General features: G+C 55.8%; 8 protein-coding genes across 8 annotated transcripts; 4 read left to right on the forward strand and 4 right to left on the reverse strand.

Annotated features, from left to right (window-relative positions):
- Positions 1-528: 528 nt before the first annotated feature.
- Positions 529-1,139, forward strand: INS49_003567 (uncharacterized protein; the record flags this gene model as incomplete). Its single annotated transcript, XM_043164361.1, has 2 exons — positions 529-552; positions 645-1,139. 2 exons carry the CDS (start codon positions 529-531, stop codon positions 1,137-1,139), a joined length of 519 nt encoding a protein of 172 aa, XP_043019126.1.
- Positions 1,140-2,494: 1,355 nt separating this feature from the next.
- Positions 2,495-6,455, reverse strand: INS49_003568 (uncharacterized protein; the record flags this gene model as incomplete). The annotated part of the gene is made up of 2 exons (XM_043164362.1): positions 2,495-5,961; positions 6,038-6,455. 2 exons carry the CDS (start codon positions 6,453-6,455, stop codon positions 2,495-2,497), a joined length of 3,885 nt encoding a protein of 1,294 aa, XP_043019127.1.
- A 4,406-nt stretch (positions 6,456-10,861) lies between these two features.
- INS49_003569 (uncharacterized protein) lies at positions 10,862-11,805 on the forward strand (the record flags this gene model as incomplete). The annotated part of the gene is made up of 3 exons (XM_043164363.1): positions 10,862-10,935; positions 11,383-11,462; positions 11,534-11,805. The coding sequence occupies 3 exons, from the start codon at positions 10,862-10,864 to the stop codon at positions 11,803-11,805; spliced, it is 426 nt and encodes a 141-aa protein (XP_043019128.1).
- Positions 11,806-13,704: 1,899 nt separating this feature from the next.
- INS49_003570 (uncharacterized protein) lies at positions 13,705-14,823 on the reverse strand (the record flags this gene model as incomplete). The annotated part of the gene is made up of 2 exons (XM_043164364.1): positions 13,705-14,605; positions 14,813-14,823. The coding sequence occupies 2 exons, from the start codon at positions 14,821-14,823 to the stop codon at positions 13,705-13,707; spliced, it is 912 nt and encodes a 303-aa protein (XP_043019129.1).
- Positions 14,824-14,887: 64 nt separating this feature from the next.
- Positions 14,888-16,267, forward strand: INS49_003571 (uncharacterized protein; the record flags this gene model as incomplete). The annotated part of the gene is made up of 1 exon (XM_043164365.1): positions 14,888-16,267. The coding sequence occupies one exon, from the start codon at positions 14,888-14,890 to the stop codon at positions 16,265-16,267; it is 1,380 nt and encodes a 459-aa protein (XP_043019130.1).
- A 705-nt stretch (positions 16,268-16,972) lies between these two features.
- On the reverse strand, positions 16,973-19,067 carry INS49_003572 (uncharacterized protein; the record flags this gene model as incomplete). The annotated part of the gene is made up of 2 exons (XM_043164366.1): positions 16,973-17,047; positions 17,115-19,067. The coding sequence occupies 2 exons, from the start codon at positions 19,065-19,067 to the stop codon at positions 16,973-16,975; spliced, it is 2,028 nt and encodes a 675-aa protein (XP_043019131.1).
- Positions 19,068-21,236: 2,169 nt separating this feature from the next.
- INS49_003573 (uncharacterized protein) lies at positions 21,237-22,255 on the forward strand (the record flags this gene model as incomplete). Its single annotated transcript, XM_043164367.1, has 3 exons — positions 21,237-21,679; positions 21,736-21,963; positions 22,030-22,255. 3 exons carry the CDS (start codon positions 21,237-21,239, stop codon positions 22,253-22,255), a joined length of 897 nt encoding a protein of 298 aa, XP_043019132.1.
- Positions 22,256-22,611: 356 nt separating this feature from the next.
- Positions 22,612-23,730, reverse strand: INS49_003574 (uncharacterized protein; the record flags this gene model as incomplete). Its single annotated transcript, XM_043164368.1, has 3 exons — positions 22,612-22,617; positions 22,686-23,539; positions 23,592-23,730. 3 exons carry the CDS (start codon positions 23,728-23,730, stop codon positions 22,612-22,614), a joined length of 999 nt encoding a protein of 332 aa, XP_043019133.1.
- Positions 23,731-24,289: the final 559 nt, after the last annotated feature.

The following is a 24,289-nucleotide window of genomic DNA, read 5'->3' on the forward strand; positions in this document are numbered from 1 at the left end:
GAGGCTTCTGAGGGTAGAAGGAGCTGTCATGCCAGCCGCATTTTGTTTGTGGAAGATCATAGTCTACGTAATACAAGGGGTACCCAGGTGCCTGAGTGTGCACCTCTTTGGAGCTCCCCACACCGTACCTCATTGGACTGGGGTCAGTGCCCCTCCTCCATGCAAAGCAGCAGTTGCGAGCCCCACCTCGTTTGGTCACAGCTCGCCCGTCCCACTCGCCCTGCCCCAGCTTCTGGACCACCGTCACTGCCTTCGGCTCGCCAGCATCATTGCTGCCTTCCCTCTCAGCCTGAATCACCTCGCAGCAATTCCAACCAACTCCCCGTTTTCTTATTTAATCCCCGTGGTCTGTCACATACCACAACCATTCATCCAACCTCCTGCACTGCTCTATTTGTCCCCAGCCCCGTAATCGACAAACAGACCCACGACGACTTCGCGAGACGGTCCCAGAAGCAACCATTTCTCAATACTGATACGCACACTCAACTCTCGACCTTTCGATCACACATCACGCCCACCATAACCATGTCTCAAAAACGCATCGCCAAGGTCCGTGTTCCTCTCCCACAGCTACACCCTACACCATCCCAAACACACACACAGTGCCCAGACATCAGGCTAACCACCGCCCCTTCCCCCAGGAGCTCTCCGAGTGCACCCAGAACCCCCCCTCCGGCATGACCATCACCCTCCCCTCCGAGTCCAACCTCCACCGGTGGCACGTAACCCTCCAGGGCCCGCCCGGCACAGTCTACAGCTCCGGGCAGTTCGGCCTCCTCGTGCAGCTGCCGCAAGAGTACCCCTTCAAGGCGCCCCTCGTGACCTTCACCACGCGCATCTACCACCCCAACGTCACCAACGACGACGCGGGCAACATCTGCATCCCCCTCCTCAAGCCCGAGAACTGGAAGCCCGCGTCCAAGCTCGCGGCGGTCCTCGAGTCCGTCCGCCAGCTGCTCGTCGAGCCCAACCCGGACGACCCCCTCGAGCCCCGCGTCGCCGAGGAGTTCCGCGCCTCGCGCGCACAGTTCGACAAGACCGCCCGCGAGTACGTCGCCCGCTACGCAAAGGGCGCGCCCCGGTTCGACGGCGCCGGCTCGGCGGCCGCCGGTAAGGCCGACACGCCCATGTCTTAGGAGGCCTTCCAGTAGGAACTCCGCGTCGAAGGGGTGGGGGGGATCTGGCTGAGGTGGTCCAAGTACTGGTGAGAAGGGGCGGGTGTCACCGCGCGTGCGTACCCTCACCGCCAGGGTCGGATTTCCCTCAGCGATGGAACAGCACTACACAGACACTGGGCCTGATACATTGGTAGTCTCCAGGATGGCGTCACAGCGACGTGCCAGGCGACTTGTCTAGAGGGGTTCGGTCAAGTGAGGAGCGGCACTGCTCCCATCTATGACGGTCAACCGCAATGGCTGTTGTCTGGAGATCAGGTCAGTGACATGGACATGAGGACAAGCCAGGGCAAGGCTGATAGCCCACATTTTCGCGCTCGTTTGCATTGCAGAGGATTAAGGGTGGTCAATGGCGTTCTGGTTGTGGTTTATGGCATGGCCGTGGAGTCCTTGACATCTCTATTAAGATACCATAGGCCCCATCTTTGTAATGAAGTAATGACAAACTACACTACACTACACCTCAGCTACATTACCTGCTACGTGACTTGCGCCAGTGAATCGCACGAAACCTACGGGACGGTGGTATTCAGAATGTACGCTCATCACTGGAGGAGAGGAAAATCATGGCTGAGATGGCAAGGGACAGACTCGCTTCCGGTAGGCGCGCGCAGGCGCATGTCTTTTGATTCTTTTCTTCGACAAGTTACTACCAGATGCGGGTAACCGCTCCCATGTTCTTCTGGGAATTCTTCTTCTTTTCCCTGACCAACCTCCAAGAACCCAGGGGATCTTCTTCTCCCCCTTATGCCGATCAATGCAAACGAAAGAAAACACATCTTCGAGAAATTTATCTGTACAACATCAAACAACAAAGCACAGGATTGCTGAGAAACAGAAGAAAACAAATATAATAATGTCGTTAAAAAACCAGTGTGATTGTCCAGTTCAGCCAGGAAAAAGCCAGAAAAGCGAAGGAGGAATGGAAAAGAATTAACGCCGATGCTTTACCGTCCAGCCCAATGCGTTGCCAGAAATTTTTGTTCGCCGCCTGCTGATGCGTGCTTGACCGCCGACAAAGTGGCTGGGCAAGAGTTACTGTTTCCTTCATTTCCCTTCTGCAGATGTTTCCTCCAACGCTATCGTTCATGATCACCGCCAGGTGAAGTTCGTCGTTCCCTAACCGTGCCGACAGGTTCCCCTCCCCCTTCGTATCCAGGAGGGTAGATCTCAACCCGGAGATCAGTCGACACCATTAAAATTAATACAATGAATCGAAGAGGGTGCCCTTGCGCCCACTAAGTCATAGTGACACCACCACCGTCGGGTGGATCTCGGAGCGAAGGCGTCGAAGGACGTCGCCAGAATCCGGGCTCCTAGACCTCGAGACTGCGCTCCTGGTGCCGACGCCCGAAGAGGGTGTGTTTCCTCCGCACACTGCTGCTATCGCCCGACGTGACGCTCAGCATGTCTGCGTTGCGTGTCCTTGACACCGCTATCGTCGCGGCCGTCGCGATACCAGGGGCCGCCTCCGCTGCAGCCACGGCCTCCTTGCGCTGGATCTGCAGCTTCTCCTTGCGTTCTGTCCTCTGCTGGTCGATGGCATCGCTGGTCAGGTGGTTCAGCCCGGACCGCTTCTTAAAGCAGATGTCCATGAAGTGGTTTGCGTCCACCATCTTGCGTGGGAGACTCTGTACAACGGCGAAGACCTCCATAGGGTCGTTGATGGACTTGATCTCACTCTCCCCGGCCTTAAAAATGGCGAGTGCAACCCGGAAAAGGGTCTTGGATCCCTCGTAGAAGAACACGTCCCACACGCGCAGCGTCGTCTCGATGGGGAGGGTGCCAATGAAGCACGACATGAACCATGCTGTCAGCGCGAGGGTGACGGGTGGAAGGTTTTCGCCACTGACCGACACGGCATGCCTGTGGTATCGAGCGCGTCTAGACTTCTTCTTGGTGGTTCCAGAACCGTCGTCGGAGATCTTGGACCACACGTTGGGCAGTACAGCTTCCAGCTCATTCATGAGCACGCTCAAGTCGACCTTGGACCCTTCAAGGTTCATCTCGTGAGTGCCTGGGAGGTACACCCTCGTGATGATGTTGAGCAGCCAGAAGGCTTGTTCCTCTGACTCCACAAATAGTAGGAGCATACCACCGAGGAAGTTCAAGGACTGGCAGTATCCGATGCTAGGGTTGAAGATGGCAAAGGCGGATAACACTCGGCGGAGGCTTTCGATGATCGCAGGCTCGGAACCTGGGGCTTTGGGCGTGGGATTCGCAGACTGGGTAGAATTGTTGCGGCTGTGTACTGGAGTGCTGCCCGGCGACGGTGATTGTGACGCAGCCTGCCCCGGGGTCAGGCCCGTTGGCGGTGCTGCACGTCGAAACCGCACGTTGTCTGGAAATGTCCGGTACAGGTCTCGCTCGATATCGTCCCGGCACACGTCTTTCAATTCGCCGTTCTGTGCACTCTTGACCAGGTTGTCGTAAACGCCTCGGTTGTTTGCCAGAATTTTGGGGCCACCAGCATAGTAGAACCATGCTGCACCCCTCCATTCTGGCGGTATGCCCTTCCTGATGAACCTCTTTGCTTTGGCGGAGTGCTGGGGGAAGCGGTTGGGCTGATCGGTCATCAACCCATTCTCCTTGAGAAAAGCCTCCCACTTCTTCCTCCTCCTTGCAAGATATTCGGAATATTGTCCGTTCCAGTCGTCGTACTGCTGGCGCGTGACATACTGGTTTGATTTCCGGAATCCGTAGCGATCATTAGCATCGGGGTCCAGATCTTCGGGCTGCGTTGCTCCCTGCACTGGCTGCGACGGAGCAGACATAACAATCTTTGGCTCGGTCGAAGTTGGCGACAGAGGGGAGAGTGTGTCCTTGTCAGGAAGCGTCGGCGTGCTTTCTGTGGTCGGGATGGTTGATTCCACTTTCTTGAGAGCGTCAATTGATGAGTGCTCATCATGGGGGCCGATCTCTTTTCCTGAATCATGTCTGCTATGCCGTACACTGTCCGCTTCGAATGCTTCGTCGTCGTCGTCTTGCTTCTCGAAGTCCACAATGCCGGTTTCCTTCTGCTCCGCGTTGATGTAACTCAGCCTCATGTCTTTAGGTAAGGACGAGGCCAAGCTCTTCCGGAAGAAGGCGTTTGTGTCCCGGATACGAACAGCACCATCAGCATTCAGAGGGAAGGTTCGGCCAGGGATAGCGATCGCATTAGGCTGGTTCATGGCCTCGATCAGGCGGCTCGCGGCCTCGCTGTTATGAGAGACTGCCGATCCTGGCCTCGATTCGTCGTGGTCGTCCATCCCTCCCGGGGCGAGCCGCACCACTGGTACATCGGGATCGACGCTCGACTTTCGCTGAAAAAGGTCCATATCGCTGTCGTTGAAGCCTTGTTCGTACATTCCCATCACATCGTCCACGCTGAGGCTTTCCCGAATTTCGATGCTTGGTGAATGGGGACCGAAGAAGGGAGAGTTCCTATTTCTGTTGCCAGTGCTGAAGATGGAACTTGTTTTGGTCATAACACTGGACCTCTCGGGTTCCGTGAACAGGGTATCCTGGGCTGTCGACGTCGTAAGCTGACTCCGCATGCTGGAACGCATCTCATCCTCGTCTAGATACGGGTGCTGGGCCCAGGGGGCTGAACGGTTTCGTGGTGGAGACGGCGGCCGGACCGCGTGGGGGAGGCCCATATAATTACCTGTGGCGGAATTCTGAGACACGTTGCGAGGTGCAGCACCAAGGCGGTCATGGGAAGGTTTATTGTAAAGGCTTGGCGCACCCGAGGCAAAGGTACTCGAGGACATGTTGGAAGCGATTGAGGGTTGTCGAGCAGGCCTTGGCCCTGCACTGTAGGGTATGTAGTTCGAGGCCATGGTCCTTGACTCGAGACGGACGGAGTCCGAGTTTGAGGTATTGGCTGTTCCAGGTCGGAGGTACAGGGGTGCAGAAAAGTCGGGACGATTCAAGCTCCTCAGACTAGGCTTTCTCGGGCGAGAGAAGTTATAACTGTCAGTTGCAACACTGTATGCCGTCTCCCCAGACTGCCGGCTGTCCGGCCGGTACATTTTGGAAGGTGAGCCGGGCGTCACCGCGGCTGCGTGCTCATGTCGATTTGTCTCGGGGCCGTCCAAATTCAAGTCCACGGCTTGGTCCTCGGGAATCTGAGGATGCGAGTACAGACTCGCCGGAAAAGTTGCCGACTGGGGTGAGCGAATTGGAGGAGGTAGCCCAGAGTCCGAGGCTACAGGCGCGTTTGCGATGCTCGCAAGACCTGCACTCACAGGCTGCCCGAGGCTATTCTGACGCCTCGTGGGCAAGGAATCCCATCGAGGGCCTGGATAGCCTGGAGAATTTGGGGTGATGGGAGTGTTTGGAAGCGACCGTTGCCGGCGGGTGGTGACCACGCTGGGGGGTGTCTGTTCCGACGGTTGGCTTGGGATGCACGGAGCCTCGACGATGTCTCGATTCGAGGGCGTGCCGTCTGGTTCGATGCGACCGTAGATGGGATGGCCTCGGATGGGGGTGAAAGGCGCGTGGGAGTCGGGGGGGTATCGTGTTTGTAAGTGCGGAAGCTGAGCCCTCGTGGGAGAGAATGACGAGAAGGACAGGTCGGGCTGCGATTGTGCTGGCGTCGCCGTGTGTTTTGGGTCGTGGGAAATAAAATGAGGGTCCGTGTGAGGGAGGACCCGGCGCTGCCGTGGTGAAGCTGGGACCCAATGCTGGTGTGGGTGCGGTTGCGGGTGCGGGTGCGGGTGCGGGTGTGGTTGGCGGCGACGAAGTGAATGAATCTTGCCGCGGGGACAGTGCGGGCAGAGATTGGGGTTGGGAGCGACTCGGCCGATGTTCAAGGTGAGCCTGATGCTGGTGGTGATGCAAAGGTGAGTACTGCGAAACTGAGGGAAGAGAACCCTGTCGCAGTCGCTGCTGCAGCCGAGGCTGTTGGTGTGGCAGGTGTGGTAGCACGTCGAGACGCAGGTCCTCCCGTGATGGCATCTGCGTGTGATAATCTGGCAGTTCTGGGCGGCCTTGGTCCGATCGCGCGTGGTGGTGATCGGCCAGGGCAGGAGTCTTCTGGAAGGCTTCGAAATGCCCACCGGGAGTGGTTTGGGCCCGCCCGACGACCTCAGCCGGATCGTGGGTTTCGGCGCCCCTGTCTCGTGGCGAGTTGAGGTGAAAATCTGCTGGCGGTACTGCGATTTCCGCAGCACTCTCGCGTGGTCGGGACCAGGTGCTCGTCTTCTCTCGGTTGAGACTGCCGAGATCCACAGCCATCTTGTTAATCAGAGACCCTGTCCCCGCGGCTCCAGCACCTCCTTGGCCGGCCATGGTTGGCTGCCGTTGCCCGTTCTCCTCTCAGTCGTCCCGCGTGGTTTGGCCTCCAGTGTTGAGATTTCGGCGAGGTCTGGGCATGGCGGACAAGGACGAGAGTCAAGAGACGCGAGACGAAGTCGAGGCGAGGCGATGCGAGGACCGAGACTAAGAACGTCTATCACTCTTGTGTCGGGGCGCCTCGCACTTGGCGGGGGAGGTGGTTTTAATTAGACCGCTCCTCCTTCGATATTGGGCGAAGGCCCGGGTACATCTACGGGGTACCTGCGAGACAGAACAAAAAAACAACCAACGAGGGAGTGAAAAAGCCGTGCTGATCTAATGATACATCAACATCAGCACGGATTACTGCCGCGGTCGCTGTGATAGTACTGTGCTGCGACTGTGCTGCGTAGGTACTCCAGGCCTGCAGCTGCACAGGAAGGCGCCACTGCAGGGTCAACAGGAACAGGATCACTGGATCAGGAACAGAGTGGGGATGTGCAGCAAGCGGCGTGCTATGATTGATGTCAATGCCAATGCAACGGGGCACGCTTGGATGCACATGTGCGTTCTCGTTGACATCTGACAACAATTGGGAGTCTGACTGGCATCGATCAAATTGGCATTGGCAAATGGCAATTGCAGGTTTTGTTTTAGCAGCATGTACCACAGCCAAGCAGCCAGCTATGCACAGTTCCCCCATGTCCCACGGTTCCAAGGTTCTAACTTGAGCAGCCATCAGCCCGCAGCATGCACCGTAGAGGAGGGAAGGAGCGACGGGGGGCAAGGAGCTTTGTCACTGTCACATTTCAATTCATTATGCTCAATACCGGACTGTGTGTGTGTGCGGTACATTTGACCATTTCGCGGCCGGCCCCCAGGCACACCCCCCAGGCTAGCTGACCATCGCTCGGCCGTTGGACGAGGGACCCCCTGGTTCCACCTTAAGCTCTTTTCATCCACCGCTAGCAGAAAAGCAAATTGGCGTCTGCTTCCGTCTCCTCCTCGCCGCGTCCGTCGCTCAGGTACGGTCGTAATGGCACACCTCGCTCAGACCTTGCCGGAAGCCAAAACGCGCCGGCCAGAGTGCCAGCCTTGAATTGGCTTCGGAATCATGATCCTGAATTGATGATACACGCCAATGCACGCTCGCACTGGACGAGAGGCCCGTTTGTCCGTGGTGCGCGCCTCGTGGCTCAAGGCTGGCTGACGGCAAATGAGTGATAGCTTGGGCGTGGTGAAGGGGACCCAGAGATTGCGATTTTCGACCCGACGGAATCCTACAAGGCTGCGATTCACACACGTCCTAACGTCGCGTCCAGTACACACCCGGGACGCATGGATGCTAGGATGCTTGGAAAGGCCTGAGCATTCATTTGATCTGAGGACTGAATGACGGACATGACATGCCTGAGATGCCTGCGACGCCTGCGACGCTGTTGTGCTGTTATGACCTCACTCCCGCGGTGCCCACTTCACCCTAGCAAGTCTCCACATCATCAGCGACGTTTCAATTTGAGAGTGCGAAGACTCTGAAGCCTGAGCTCGAGTCCCGCCCAGCCCGCAGGTGTCTCTGTGCACATGTCATGCATGTAATGCATTCTTCATGAGCAAAGACCGCGAATTCAATGTGCCTGATGAGCCATCGAAGGACGTGGACCGTGGTGTCGAGAGGGAGCGAGGGAGCCGAGCAACAAACACGCAGACGGGCAGACGGGCAGACAGTCCAGACAGGACAACCCTGGCCACTCACTTCCCCCCCTTTCAGCACAAATTTCAGGCTGCTCTACTGTAGACATCATCACTTCTCCTATATCTGTTCTCATATTTGTTGTCTGCCAATACTATAATCCACATGTCATCATCGCACTCACCGGATCGGCTGCTAAGTCCTCGCGACCAGGCCTTTCAGCAAACGGTCGGCACCCGTCTGCAAGGGGCCCCCCATGCGGCCTCCCACGCCGCCATGCCTGTTCAGGCAAGTCAGCATCTTCTGTGCCTGAACCATTCCTCATCCAGCCAAGCCGCCCCTCACCCTCAGCTGCGCCCAGCATTCGGATCCGAACCCGGCCCCCTTAACTTTTGGTCTGGCGCTGCCCAGGGAAGGCTTCCATCCTTCCATTCTTGTTCTGATTCGACTCGGCAATTTCAGGGCTAGAATTGGTTTGAAATGGGATTGCATTTCTGGAAGACATTTCTGCGGGCTGCGGGTCGAGGTGTCTTCAGCCAGCCTAGCAACACAGCATCTGACTTGATTCACCCGACACCATCATCCTGCTCTCACAATCGGCCCATGTACCGATCACAAGCCCGAAGCATACGAGACAGGGCTAATAGCACTACGGCGAACTTGGACCGGACCAGACCTTCAGAACGGCCATAAAATTGGTCGCTACCTTGGTGGTCCTGAAGCTTGCCCGTACTTTCTGTCCACCGCCCTGCCGAACACCCTTGGGAGGTCCTCACGCCCAGCCTGCCAGCATCATCAGCTCGCCTCAACACAGCCGTGGCGTGCGGGCCCGTCCACTCTTGTCGGCGCCGTCCGTGCTGATCGCAGGATTTACTGCTTCTTCCTGGCCCCTGCGCACGGGGGCAGGTTCCCAGGCTGTGCAACCAGCGGGCAGTGAGTGACACAGACACGGGAGGCTGCCGCGAGCGTGCCGCCTCGAAGTCGAAGCGACCCCCGGCCGACCGTGCTATGAAGTGCTCCTGCGCAGGTCGGCAAAGCATAGGTTTGGTTCTTTCGATCGTCGCACCTCATCTTCTACGGTATATCACGTTCCCATCTTCCCAGAGCGCGGCAGATGCTGGCTCTGCTCTGAACCGCCTGATCTACAGGTTCGGCCCGTTTCATTCTTCTTCCCGGATGCTACCTCTCGCGCTGGTCCTGGGCCCAAGTTGGGTGCCAGTGTCTCGTCCCTGGACACCTTTATTTGTTTTCAGGAAGCGCGGCCATCCTCGCCGTTCTCACGAAGGAAACCCGCTGGAGGAGACTGTGGCCGTCTCATGTTTCCAAGCGTTTAAGATCCCCCGCCTTGCAAGTGCAGGCCGTCCGTTCCCTTAGGATTGTTGGGGGCCGAATGGCTCGCTGACGGCTCACCACCCAAAGACCTTCTTACTGCTTTCCACCCCCTATTTGCCAGCCACGATGGCCTCGGAGGATTTCAAGCAACTCTAGGGGGGAAGATACATTTACCTTCTTGCCAGGGGTGCTTTGAGTCAGCCAAGCTCCGTCGAAGCAGACGCTTGCATCTCCAGAACCACCGCCAGCCAACCTTGGGCCCTGAGGGCCTTCAAAGCTGGGGAAGCTGGGAAGCTGCGAGGGCTGGGGGTGGGGAGGTCCGAGCTCCAAGCAACACACGATGGCCTGGCACGCAGTGTGGGTGCATTTCTACTGTCAGACTGGACTGACTCTGCGTTGAAGGTGCAGCAGCAGGTGGTGGGGGGCACGCCCGGTGCCTGCTTCATCGATCGCTCAAGCCTTTATCGCTTATCGCACTGTCCCAACGCACCAGCCACCAAACGGCACCGGCGATCGCTGCTTCCTCGTGACAGCCACCACCGTCACCCGCCAGCCCGCCCCAACCAACGGCAGCCGTGGACTGCTGCTCCCCTTGCAGCAGCCCTCCTCAAAGGTCGCAGGTTCGAGCGGCTAGGCTGCGACGACCACCTTGGGGGAAGTACACTATACTTCCCACCGCCACCCAATCCCTTCCTCGAGTCGCATCATACCCGGTGCTGTACTGTGCATCATTTCGAGGTAGGCAGGTGGTTGAGGCAGGGAGGGAGTAGCCAGAGCAAACAAGCAAGTGCTGCTGCACCACATCGCCTGCATCTTGGTGAAGCAGCGAGCTGAACCTTGGAACCTCGGAGAAGCTGCCACTCTCACACACACACCCCTCTCCTCCCACCTTACGCCTCCCTCCTCACCCAAGCTCCCCCGCTCCCATCCCAGTTCCCAGCCGGCCCTGTCCAGCCGTCCCGGCCAAGCTCTGGCTCGCCTCCTGCTTCCATGCCCGCCTGCTGCCCATCCCCCTTCCAAGGTTCCCTCGAGGTCCCTCCGCGCACTCCCCCCTCCCCTTCAGCCCAGAGCTCCGTTGCGCCCGCGCCTGGCTGGCCGCCCACTCCCACACCAAGACTCCAACATACCCAGGCATTACTAGCACCTGCCTTACTCTCCTCACGCATAGCTCTTGTCCTGGCCGCTTGCGCGGGCAGCACAGTAGCTCCCAGCTCTCCACACCAACCGACCGCGACCACCCCCCGAGCTGCCCCCTTCCTCTCAGCCGTCCGTCCCCTTTCCTTTCCTCCTTTTCTCTTTCCACCACTGTCCCATCTTCCTAGCACCAAATCCGACGCTTTGCGACCTCCTGATACCCTCATTTTATCCAATTGGAACATTTTATACCCAACCTTTGATAATGTCGAAGAGAAAGGCTCGAGGAGAGGAGGAGGAACTGGTCTCGCTTCCATCTGAATCGGAAGAGGAAGAAGAGTAAGTCAGTGTCCATCAACAAAGCTCGTGCACACTTTGCGCCTCCATCTCAGCCAGCGCGCAAGGAGCGCCACTGCGGTCAAGCTGTCGACGAGACATGCGCTTGTGTGGCGCAAAGCTCGAAGCAATGCGCCGCCGTCCCGCCTCCTGGGACCCATCAACCTGGTAATGCACGGAAGCCTTGCGGGAAACCGCGCAATGACCTGCACCACAGGGTCCCTGCCACTTGGGAGTTGTTGCTCGGCACATCGACCGGCGAGACAGCGTGAACGGAAATCACAATGTCGCTCGAGTTTTGATCCCAGGCTCCTTCATCCTGCGCTGGTCGGCCTCGTGGGCGCGTTGTGTTCTCCAGGCGTGCGTCATATGCCGCATCACTTTGCGCGTGTTGAAGCTTCGCAGATATACCTCAGGAGAGTCTCGCGCTGACGCCCACCACTATTGCAGATATGTAAGCGACGAGGAGGACGAGGATGACTACGAAGATGATGAAGAGCAGGAAGAGGATGACGAGGCTCCAACTGAAGGTAGATTGTCTCCAGCCCTTCCCCTACAGACCGATGTCCTCCAGACTGCTTATACGGCATCTTCCCATCAGACAAAGCCCCTCCCGCGAAGAAAGCCAAGACGGCCCCCGCCCAGGAGGACCCCGAAGAAGAGGTCGAAGGTGAAAATGAAGGTGATGAAGACAATGAAGAACCCGAAGAGGAGTTCGACGAGGACGCAGGTGGTGCCGAAGACGCCGATGACGCCGAAGTCGTGGGCAACGGGACCGAAACCGAAAAGACGAAGGCCAAAGTTGCAGACGCTCCCGAGGTCGCTGGGGACGAAGAGGCGGAGGCAGTTGCAGGCGAAGGGGACGAAGAGTGAAGGTCGATCTTGACAGCAGCCCTTGCTTCCCACGATATATTGCTCTTTCTATTTGCCTTTGCTCATCGTTGGATCGCTTGCGAAAACGTAGAGTCGGGTGGAGACGGGTATCTGTTCAGGGAAACATTTCTCTCGTGCCATTCACCTAGAGTGGTCCTGTCTTGTAGCTTCCTCGGCCACAAATACAAAGTGCCTCTAATTTGTTGTTTAAATTACCTGATTCAGTCTAGCTCAAGCATGTTTATTACCTTTTTATAAAACAGATCCTGTCTTCAGTCCTTTCAACTGGTTGAAATATCTCAAAGGATATTCAATGTTACCACAACGGAGGCAATTTTAGAGCGGAGACTCATACTCATCACCCTGCAGTGCCACGTCAACTGGCTCCCCCCTCTTGTGACAGAAGTTGCATCGGCCAGCACCTGGGGACCACTCGACGCCGAGATCTCAAGAGGTCAGGTAGCTATTGCAGGTACATCGTGACCGGGCCGCCCCGGGATTGGCTGTCCTCTCCCGTGGTTCCTTCACCGGCGCCGGCTTGCACGGATCCACAGGCTCGATCCATTCGAAAGTTCAGGGTCATGCACGCCTTCAATATTGTCCCGGTGGGCTTGTGACCTTGCCCAGAAGTTCACCGAGTGCATGTTCAAGGTTTGCATGAGGGCGCAGAGGAGGATTTGCTCACCTAGTTTATCTTAGCGTCAAGCACATGGTCATAGTTGCACCTGCCTACACCTACCATCCTCTGTCCCCGCCCTCGCGTCTTAATCGGTGGATGCTCTGAAGTGGAGCAGCATAGTCTTCTGCAGCCATCGTCCCAGACGATTGTGCTGTGTATCTTTATGTCCGGCACAGAAGCTGGTATTCTGTCCATGTGTTTATTCCGAAGTCGGAAACCATGGCATTGTAAACTCTTCTCTGGCACGTCTCTGAGATGACTTTATTGCCCACGAAAGCGCTACACGGATTGCCCCTGAACTCAACGACACCAAAAGCTCTCACGGCTTCATTGATAATAGCAACGCGAGTACTTGCGTCCGAATCAACGCATAGAGGCCAGGACACTTGTTCCCGAACGGGAGCGCAGGTAACAATTGGTGGGAATCCTGGCGCTTTACCCCAAAGGAAATGTGAAGGAAAAGCTGGCCACATAGAGGTATCTTTCCGGATGGAAAGTTTCTCCTACACGAACGGGACTTCCTGAACAAACATCGTGGGGCCGAGTTCTGCTTGCCGGTTTTCAAAGGAAGTCTTGAGTCTTCGACTAGTTACATGTTGCGCCACACCGTATTTGCAGATTTGTTTTACTTTTATTTTTCAAGCCCACCATGACATACATATATATACCCTAGTTTCTCATCACCACTAGTGTGCGTGCATCGGCTTGTGGTGTACACATGCTTTTTTTGAGACAGTCGTTCATAATGCTACTACCATCGAAAAAAGTGGAATAGAGGGGGCTAGCTGTGTTCATAGCATTCCAGCCACATGACCAGAAACGGGGAGACTATGACTGCTCTCAGGGTCTAGTTGGGTTAATTACCATTCGTTTTCGGTCACCGAGAAACCTACGAGTAGCAACTCGAGGCGAAGAACTGACCATCGTGGAAATTGTGTGTCCCTCTGATCTGGATGCAAGCCACAATCAGTCACTAGGTTTGGCTTCTCCGGCTCCTCAGTCCTGCACTGTCTCACCTGGCCAGAGCCTCTGGACTCCGACCGTGGCAGACACAACAACACATGTAGAGCGCGGTTGTGGCCAGTAACAATTTGGTAGCCTCTGTACTGTGATCAGCTCTAAGTCGGTGCATTTATACCCTGGACCGGGGGGGGGGTGGCAAAGTTGAGAAGAGTCTTACATGAGGATGTGTGAGAAATCCCCCTGACGCCAGGAGAAACTCATTCAATATCAGTTATTCGTCGATGGGAGCAATTGAGCTGTTGAATCCCGTGCTGGCCCTGGGAGAAGCATTTGAGGGCCCAGATGTGGGACTTGTGCCCGCCCCAAGCCCGAGGCTGCTGATAACCTTGTTGAAGACGCCTTTCGCGGTCGCCACAGCCCAGTCTTCGTCTGAATGTCGATTCGGTTCTGTGGAAATGGGCAAGTCCAGCTGCTTTCCTGGCCGACAGGTCTTTTGCGTGCTTGCTGGTTGTGTACGTGGACGCTCTGGAGAGGTCCGTGAAATATTTGTCCTTTATCTCGTCCATTTTCCGTAGCACTATCTTTGATATATTGTCGTTGTAGGACTTTGGGTCCAGCGGCTTCTGGCTGTATAAGGTCACGGCAAGCTTGCGGTCGTCGATCAGCATCGCGGCCAGACTCGCCCAGTCGCATTCATCGATCAGGCGGAAAATCTCGCCGGTGGGGTATGGCTGTGCTGCAGCAATCCTGAGTCTTCTCTCAACGTGATCCTGGTCTAGCATCATTTCCTTTTTGGGACTCGCAAACGTTTTTTGGTACAGCTTGATATCCTTATCACTTTTCTCTCCCGTGCTGTGGTGCTTGTTGAGCGTCTCAAGGTGCTTGGACACCCAAGAGCCAAGGCCTGCCTCGCGCGGTGAGTGTCCCGCATAGTCCAGTAGTATTGATGTTGCAAAGAATCCTTGATAACCCATAATGTTGGCCAGCAGGGCTGTCCGGGAGATGAGGCTTGTATGGAGGTCCTTCCAGTGTTCCACAAGCTGCGCATCTATGCTGTCGAGGTGGGCGAGCTCACTGAGCGTACGCTGCTGTTCTGAGATTGTGGGATCCGGTCGCTGAAGCATCTCCTCGTGCAACTTAGTTGCATCTAGTAACTCTCTGTGGAAGAGAGGCGTCAAATTGTCTAATAGGAGTATTTGATAACCCGCAACACGTTGACTCAGTATCGAACGTACTTCCTGAGCAGTAGACCACATCTTCTCCAGCAGAGACGTCTCTTTTGTGGACGGAATCAAGGCCCGTACGTCTGGGGCGGGAGTAGATGTTGTTCTCAACTCGCTGGCGGGACCGCTCCTGCAGGCAGACTTTGACTGCATGGCGGAATTCGGCAGGTTTGTCGAGATCGGAAAGAGGGATCTCGAGCAAAATAGCCGTCTGGATATGCTGGCCTTCACCCGGAACCTGTCCTTTTCATCCATTGACATGATTGCCTGGGAGAGGGGTAAACGAGAGCAAATCTCCCGGGCCCTGAAGCATGTCATGAGCCTTCTCGAGACAAATGCCATACGTCTGATCGGGCCCATATCGACGTATCCTATGCCAGACATCGAACGGGCATTTCGTGTCATGCAGAGCGGCCAGCATGTGGGCAAGATAGTTGCTACTGTCGCCGGGGAAGACTTGGTTCCAGTCCGCGGTAGGACTCGCTCACTGAGATTGCAACCTAACACTTCCTATCTCGTGGTTGGCGGACTCTGGGGTCTCGGACGACGGATCTGCGAGTGGTTGGTCGATCGTGGCGCGAGGCACTTGATCATCCTTTCCACGAGTGCAGACACGAAGGCCGAGCGGGATCCCTTTGTGGCCAGCCTGGAGCATCGCGGCTGTGTGGTGTACTTGCATGCGTGCGACGTGTCGGACGAGAACCAGCTCGCTGCGGTGCTGCGGGCGTGCAAGGAGGGAGGCGTGCCGCCTATTCGGGGCGTCATACAAGGAGCCATGGTCGTCCAGGATGCATTAGACGATTTCCACGCAACAACAAACCTCAAGGTCCAAGGCAGTTGGAATCTGCACACGGTCGCAGACAACGTCGACTTTTTCATCATGCTCTCTTCCCTCGTGGGAGTCAGTGGTGGCGCAGGCCAGGCTAACTACGCCGCTGCTAGCACTTTTCAGGATGCACTCGCACATCATCGAAGAGCCCTGGGCAAGCCAGCTGTCGCTATAGACCTAGGCACGGTCAGCTCGGTTAACTGCGAAGCCGAAAGCTTCCATGACAACGCCAACCGTTCTCAAATATCAGGCTGCAAAGCTATGCACGAAGAGGACCTCATGTCGGTGCTGGAGATGGCCTGTTCTGGTTCGTGCCCCGCCGTCGTCGTCACGGGGATCAACACATCTCCGGGTCCTCGTTGGGAAGAGGATTGGATTCAGGAGAAGCGCTTCGCAGGATTGAAATACCGAAAATCTCGATTGGCAGGCTCCGGCCAGGCCCTCGAGTCCTCGCCGGATAGCCTGCAAGCACAACTCCAATGTGCAGCGTCGCACGACGAGGCGGTGGTCATTGTTGTCAAGCAGATGACGCAGAAGCTGATGAGGATGTTTGGCCTGACAGATAATGACATTTCTTCGACTGGTAACTCTAGTCTGGCCGGCTTGGGCATAGACTCGCTCGTGTCCATCGAATTACGAAACCGGATCGCCCCACAGCTCAAGGTAGACATTGCAACATCCGAGCTGACTGACAATCGTCGTACGATAGTGGAACTTGCGGACTTGGTAGTCAAGAGACGCAGTCCCATTCTCGTCAATGGTGTGTAGCCTCGGGTGACAACTAAGTAGATCGTTATTCCTTTTACGGAGAAGAGAGGCCGGCAGTTCGAGCTTCAGCAGGGGGTCAGGACAACTTGATGTCGATATCAACGAGTATACTGAGTAGATCCAGAGCAGTCTTTTCGAAAGCCTCGTCGGTGGGAGCCTCCCACCACGGTGGTGCTTGTTCAAGGCACTTGGGTAGAATTCAATATCATGAAACTGCTTTTGAGTCTGAACCTGAGCCCGTTCACCATTGGCAAGCCTTATTACGGCAATGGGCGAGTGATCCGGATGCCATATGGAGCCAGGAGACCTGCTTGCCGCCCATACACACCATGGGGCAGCCTCCTAATCTCTCCCTCCCATTTCCCCCCTCTCTCTCATAGTCACTGTGCGTGGAACCAAATTCTCGAGTGGGTGAAAGATGAACATTGCTTGTTGCATTGAGCATTAGGTCACATCGCATGAATAGAGGTACTCGTCAAAGTCACTTCGCTGAAGACGCCTGCGCGGTGAAGCCATCCATAAACTGAGGAAAACCCAAACCCCTGTCGAGCCAACGAGGTAAGCAGCCAGTGCCTGTTATATCCGTCAACCTGCCACAGCATTTGATCGGTTTCCATGACCACGTCGGAACTCCATTGTCTCTGCCTTCCACGTTCCACAGGAACATCTCTCCAGCCGATAGTGTGGCCCAAAGCCCCCTGGACGTTACTCCATGGGGTCTGTCTCGAGGTGCCCGTCGTCGTTGTCGCCGGTATCTATAAGCTGACTGTCTGCCACGGCCTGCAGATAAAGGTCAGTTAAGTTGCCCGCTCATTTGAAAATCGGAACATTCCTGGGTGTCACTTACAGTGCTGGTCCTACTAAGATGAGACGTCGACTTCTCGCCATTCCCACCGCCAGACCCGCCAGCTCCCTTGGCCATGGACTTTGTCAGCTGGAGGACGAGGTCCTGCAGCTTCTCGACCTCGGACCGCAGCTTCTGCACCTCGACGACGGTGGCGTCGACCTCGAGGTTCGTCCTGGCCTGGTTGACCGTCTTGTTCCAGCCGTCGCTCTCGAAGTCGACCTCGCCGGCCATCTGCTCCCACTCCTCGATGGTGTCGTCGTCGTCCTCGCCGCGGGCGCGGTTGGCGCGGATCTCGCGCGCGCTCTTGGTCTCGAAGTACGCGGCCACGACCAGCAGCGGCGAGTAGATGACGCCCATCACTATGTCGTTGAGCCGCTCGTATTGTTTCTTGGGCATCCACCACTCGAGCGGGAGCGCCAGGAAGAACACCTCGATGAGGTTGAACGGGGCGATGAAGACGTTCTCGTCCGGCGCGCGCACGAACTGCATCGTCTTCTGGGCGAACAGGGCGAGGTACTCGTCGTTTGCGTTGGTGTAGATGTCCTCGTACGCGGAGTTGTACAGCGCAATCAGGATGTTCAGGAGGACAACCATGACGACGAAGGTGAATAGGTAATATAGTATCAAACCAAAGGGTGCTCCAAACCTGTCGAAACCGTCAAAGTCGGGCGACTGCATCAGAGCATTGGCCATGGCCTGCGAGATGAACTTCAAGTCCGTGATGTTATCATCTGCCTTGTCCAATCCAATGAAGGCCTGCATGAAGCCGACGACGATGACGGCCAGGAGTGCAAAGAAGATGATAGATTCCTTCATCATGACCTTGAGGACGACCAGCATCGCGCCGAAGAAGCGGAAGCTGTCGAGGTACAGCAAAAGGCGCATCCAGAACATCGGCGCACAGCAGGCGAGGAAGTTGTAGGATATCACGTTCAACTTTTCGCGGGGGCCAGGTTCAGCACCCGGAGGTGACAGGTCGTGGCTGAGGGCGGCGAAGCGGAAGCCGAGACTGGTCGTAAGCAGGGCGTATAGTACGGCGTTGAAGGCGGTCCAGAAGCCCCAGATGTGGTAGCCGGCTTTCCAGAATTTGGTGAACTCATCAAACACAAAGCCCAAGGTGAAAACATAGAGCAGGATCTCGACGAAATCGACGTCCGCGTCCCTGTTGATGGAGTTGATAGCACCGGTGTACAGACCCAGGTAGATGAGCGAGATGAGCAGCTGGGCGGCGTTCTGGTACATTGGGGCGCGCATGCGATCCGGGTCGAGGTGGATGTGGAACCTGGTATCGTCCTTGTCCTTGAAGTCGACAAAGCTGGCCGGATCGTTCTCGTCCTGGCAAAGCCAGCCCTTCCAGAGGTAGCTCACGCACTTCTGGTAGCCCGAGGACCCGATGACGCGCAGGGCGTGCAGGTCGACGGCCTTCTCGATGACATTGCTCGGCGGCGTGGACTCGTTGTCGATAACGATCGAGTACCGCTTGAGCAGCACCGAGTGCATCAGGTACTCCTGGTCCTCCTCGGTCTCGATGAGTTGCTTAGAGATCACCTCGCAGGCCACGGCCCTCAGCGCGTGAAGTTCGCAGTCCCAGAGCTCGGCCAGCGACTGCTGCTTGAACCAGCGCTTGCACACGAGCAGGCCGTAGACGACACATGCACCGTTCTGCGAGCCACCGGCCTCTCTGGCAGCCTGGACGACCTTCTTGCTGATGACCTTGGAGTGGGGGCGGGTGATCTGCTCCTCGTCTAGCTCGACGGGCACGGCCTCCTCGACGAGATGGCGCAGGCGCAGGGCAACCTTGGTGACTTCGGGAGCGGGGATGGCGGACTGTAGGGCCTCGTCCACATAGCTGGGGAGGAGACGCTGGTGCGACTCGTGCCACCAGTTACTATGGGAGCGCGGGTTCTCGAACCCCAGCAGGACGCGAAGATTGAACCATCTTCTGGGAGCCATGGTGGAGGACAAACAAGATTGAAGGGTCGATCTCCTGTGCTCTCCGCTGGGCGATGGGCAGGACGGTCGTATGAAGCTGCCACTGGCTTAGTACGAGCTCAACGCGAGGGGAACACGGGCCGCGTCACGATGATGAGTGATGGACGATGAGGGCAACGAGATCTAGGAGCTGATGAGGGCGATGTGGACAAGCAAGTTGGGGCAGATTGCCGTTTCCAAGATGCCAATTGAGTCCTGAAGAGCCGTCTTCCTGAGCCCACCCTCTCTGGTCTGGCAGTCTCTTGTTTTTTGACAACGAGACGAGGTCCAGAGGAAGCAAGCTTCTTCCCAAAGGGCCTCGTTTTTGGTCAGTGGAATGACGTGGGCCCGGCAGGGGAGCTGCTAACAGGTAAGCACCCCTGGCCTGCGGTTGGCCTGTTAAGCGCGGCCCTCCAGCCAAGCGATTCTATGCTAAAATCAGGGAACCCGCCTCTGGCGCTGCAACCTCAAGAAATCCCCGTCTGATACTGTATCAGATGCACGCTTATGGCGGTCCCAAGCTAGCCACTTCAACTCAAGCTTTAGCTGCCGGCTACACTGCAGCTTCGCGGACCCCACAACCCCCCCAAGCTCGACTCGACCACACCTTGAGGCCACCTCCCAGCCGGCACACGTGAGATGCGGCCGTAGTGCCGACCTGCATTTGTTTCAATGGTTATATACAGCACAAGATCAACGGCACAGTAGCGAGAGCTTACCCTTATGTGCTCCAATACTTATGCCTAAAATAACCCTGCCCGCACTGCTGGGCGGCAATTATGACCGATTTTACGACGACGACGACGACAGGACAGCTATCCGGTGCGTTTATCGCTGGGAAGCAAAACGTCGCTGTCGTTCAAGATTGCACTTTGCGGCGGGGGAAATTAATGCAGAGAAGATGCTTATTGTCATAACGCTTCAATTTGCAGAGAAGAAGTTTGCGGTGCGAACGACGGCATTTTCAGAGTTGGTCGTGGAGGAAATCGGAGAGACGCAACGATTTGTGAGCTTGGGAGGCTGGAACTACTTGCGGCTGCCAAGGCGAGCAAAATCTGAGACCAGAAAAACGCACAATTAGTAGAGTCTCCTCGGCATCACTCGGAGAGGAAAGGACAGGACATGTGTTCTCGTGTCAGATTTCCTTTTTTTCTTCTCACCTACTTGCCACGGCTTGAAGCCTGGGAATTTGTGTTTTGTCTCCAATGTTCAGTGTTCAATGATTCTCTGTTGTATTGTGACCACACATCAACCTTTTCCAAGGTAGGCTAACTGCTACCGAAGAAGACTTTTATTTCAAGATCTAGTAATGAGTGCCACACTTTCTTGGCCATTTCAATGCCATCTACAGTGTTCAGACCTCATGGGCAACATTGAATTCACTTCTTACCCATACTATCGTTCCGAGCGCTTGACGTGACTCATGGATGGAATTAATGCAAGGTATATCAGGGAACTTGCCACATGAAAGACTCTGCTCTGGTAACTTCTTATAGAAAAAGCAATCTGCTCCTTCGCCCTAGAAACCCTTCTTCATTTTTCTGCCGCCCGGAGTCCAGCGAAAATGATTGGCATTAATGGCAGGACCACGGGCGCCACAAGCCCCGAAGCCTCACGCGAAAAATAAGGTAAAAAGAACCTGGACACAATGCCAACGATTTCCAATGATCATCATGCGCTTGAAAGATCAACCCACCCAGACCAAAATCATCTACCCCAATGATCTCGATGAGCATTAAGTCATAGTCATCGCAAGCCTCAGATAATCAATAAGTGACAATAAAAGGCGAGGCCAATGATTCGTCTCCACCCACTCCACGCTGAGATTCCCCAACTGTATAAAGGTAAGTAGAAACAGCCTAACCCGATATGGGCATTATTTTGAGAAGACTAAAGCAACACGACCCTTGTGCATTTGACCACTCCCAAATGCAGCCTTTACTTACCAATCGAGGAACACGTCGTGAGTTGGGAGGAGTTTGTGGGACAGCGATTGACAGACACGCCCTTTGGCGGATCTAACCGGAAGAAGCTGTCATCTTGAGAAGATCTGGCTGATAAGGGGTTTACCAGTGATGGATGTTATAAATGACCCCTGCCTGATCACCAAAGCAGTGTTGTCTCCGATATCCAAATTTCAACATCACAACCATGGCATCCGCGGAGACCCCAAGACCGCATCCATCCCTTGCTCGCTGCGACGCCACAGACCCCTCGACCACCCCAGAGAAGTTGGTTGACATCATCAATCGCGATGGTGGTGTCATAGTAGAGAAGCTCGTCACCCGTGATCTTGCGGAGGCGATCAAGAGGGATTTGAAACCGTACTTCGATGGAGACATCCCGGACAAATCAGGCTTTTTCCCAGTGACGACTCAGAGAGCCTCCGGCTTACTGGGCATCTCAGACAACTGCGTCGAGCTTGCGTGCAACAAGCTCTATACTGACGTTGCCAACATACTCGTCTCTTCGTCACACACCTTCTGGAGGGGCGACCACCAGAAGACCGTCAGCGGGAAGCCCATCATCTCCTCGACGGTCGGCTTCCGCGTCAACCCGGGCGGCAGGCGGCAGGTCTTGCACCGCGATGACAAGTGGGTCCTCGCCATAGAACGCGCGGCAATCTTCAAATATGCTAACCCGGATGCAGTGACTATCATCCTCATGATAAGCAGCTGCCGGTGATGATCGGCTGCGTGACCGCGTTGACCAAGACCACGGCGGCCAACGGGGCCACGGTTGTTATCCCGGGGTCGCACCTCTGGGGCCCAGAGAGACGGCCGCTGGACGAGGAAACCGTTCCCGCTGAGCTTGAGCCCGGTGACGCGTGTGTCTTCCTCGGAAACACTTATCACGCGGGTGGAGGAAATGTCACCAAGTGCGTACCTTGAAGGCACGGTTTCCTGAAGGCAGCTATGGGATGTTTGCTAATCGCGACTCATAGGGACGAGTATCGGGAGACGGTTGGGATATTTCTCTGTCAGCCAACTCTGCGTCCAGCGGAAAACCAGTTTCTCATGGTTCCCCTGGAGAAGGCAATGAAGATGAAGCCACAGGCCCAGAGGCTCCTAGGTTATGGTATATGTGAGCCGGGCGTAGGTTTCATGAAGTACCAGGACCCCATGAGAGTGTTGTTTGGGGTTGAGGATGAGGAGACTGTCAATTTCTGATCGAGCCAATGTGATGTGTTTGTGTGTATCTCCAGTTCGGGCGATGGACACGCCGGAAATTTCAGACGACGAGAATGCGTTTCCCGGATACTTCTCTCGCCCGGATGAGTGACCTCCAGTCAGCATTCGCGCCGGCCCAAAGGTCTTTCAGGAAGTCGACGGCATCCATGTAATAAGCGAATTTCGTAGCTTTATGAATGACAGCAAAGATCGAAAGGATTATTCTTTGATGCCCTCTATTCCCATGGCAAGTGGTTCCCGCAATGAAAGTCGGCCACGCAAGATTTTGTACGAAGGTATTCAGATCTTCGAACCCCGACAGCTGATCAAACAACTTGGTGGATGTCGTCGTCCAGTCAGGGCTTTCCTCGTGTGCACATTTGAGACATTGAAATGCGTAAAGCAGTCCTGCGTTGTGGTATGTCTCTACCAGGCGTACAAAATCGCGAGATATCATCGATCCGGCCAGGCCAAGACGACCTGCTGCGATCAATGTGGCCCCTCTAGCTTGCTCGAATTCCGAGTGGACCATGATGATAGTGAAGGGCCCTTCTGAAGTCTCTGTCGAGTGTGGTTCTTCGGTGAGCTTAATTGACTGAAGCGTGATTTGGTGTAGGAGTGCAAGATACTTCGAGAATAGCAGACACTCTGACCCTGGAACCGGGGTGAGTGCATTCTTGATATGATATTCATCGAATGTTGTAGTGGCCGCCATCACATCCTCAATGGCCAGCTGGTTTCGGAGAAAAGCAAAGAGCTCGCGGCCTTCGGCCGAGACCGAGTGAGTGAATAGATTGACAATCGTACGGGCCGCTCGCCGGTGGCCCTCAGCCGCCTTTGGGCGGCACCGCGCATTTTCGTAGTTGTTGATAATCAGAATAGATGCAAGCATCCACTCGGCGTCGGCTATATCGGATTGGCTGTTCAGCTCGAAACCTTCGGCGACCTTTTCGGTCATCTCTTGCGCCCGGGTCTGGACCAGATGAAGGCACTTGTCGCGGGCAGTTTCGGCTATCGTGGCTATGTTTTCGTGAGGGTGGGCTATCGCACCGTGTTCAGCCGCAAATGCCATGATGGCGAATCCAATGGCTGGTCGGTATTCAGCTAGGGGGACCACGCGCTTTCGATAGTCGTTCTCCTCGGAATCTAACCAGACCATGAGGCCTGCGAGGTTCCGCCGATAGTAGTCCATGAAGCGGGTATACGACGGCAGACTGTCCACGATAGGAGACGCAGCAAGATCAACCTTCTTCGGCTCCAATCCAAGTATCGATTCCTGATGATCTGAGCACCCGGGTGTCGCTTCCGCTCCGAGCTGGGCAGTTCCCGGACATACCGGGGCAGCTTGTGGGGAATCGGGAGGAGATGCCCTGGTTGGGACGGTCCGGCCCCGGAGATACCCCCTTGCTGCCACTCCGTTGATCCATCGTAGCTGGCGATTGTATCCGGGGCATTCCAAGCCTTTCTTGGAACATTTGTTGCAAGTTGGCCGCTGGAAGTCGCACCGGATCCGTCGCCGCTCACAGTTCGCACAGCCTTCGATGAGCTCAGTAATTACTCAGCGAGCAAGGCAACTGGCGATAGCGCTCCTACCTTTCTCCCCGTCCAAATTCACAGCTTTGCTTTTCCTCGTAATTGTTCGACCTGCTCTTGGCATCGCGGACAGTGCTACTGGCAGTTGGTGATTGCTGACAAAGTGGACTAGGCACTCTTTGGGATTTGTATGTATGGAGAAACTAACTTTCTTCGAAGCGCGGGGCCGTCCAAACTGGCCCGTCAAATCGTCCGGTCTCCACCCGGCCGGCTTCCGCTCCGATCGGCTTCTCCTGGCTGTGGACGAAAAGCCCCTCAGTGCCGGACAACTTTAGGAGCTCAGTCAGGGAGAGGCAAACGAACAGCGGACATTTTCAGATCATGTCTGGAAATTGGTCAACGAGGAGATGCATGAGGCCAAAGCAATATACGTTGCTCCAGGCGAAAGCGAAGATTACATTGTTATCGGCGAGAGCACCATGGCAGAGGCAATATGCAAGG

The sequence above is a fragment of the Diaporthe citri genome, assembly GCF_014595645.1.
Source record: "Diaporthe citri strain NFHF-8-4 chromosome Unknown scaffold_10, whole genome shotgun sequence".
In the NCBI taxonomy this organism is placed as follows: domain Eukaryota; kingdom Fungi; phylum Ascomycota; class Sordariomycetes; order Diaporthales; family Diaporthaceae; genus Diaporthe; species Diaporthe citri.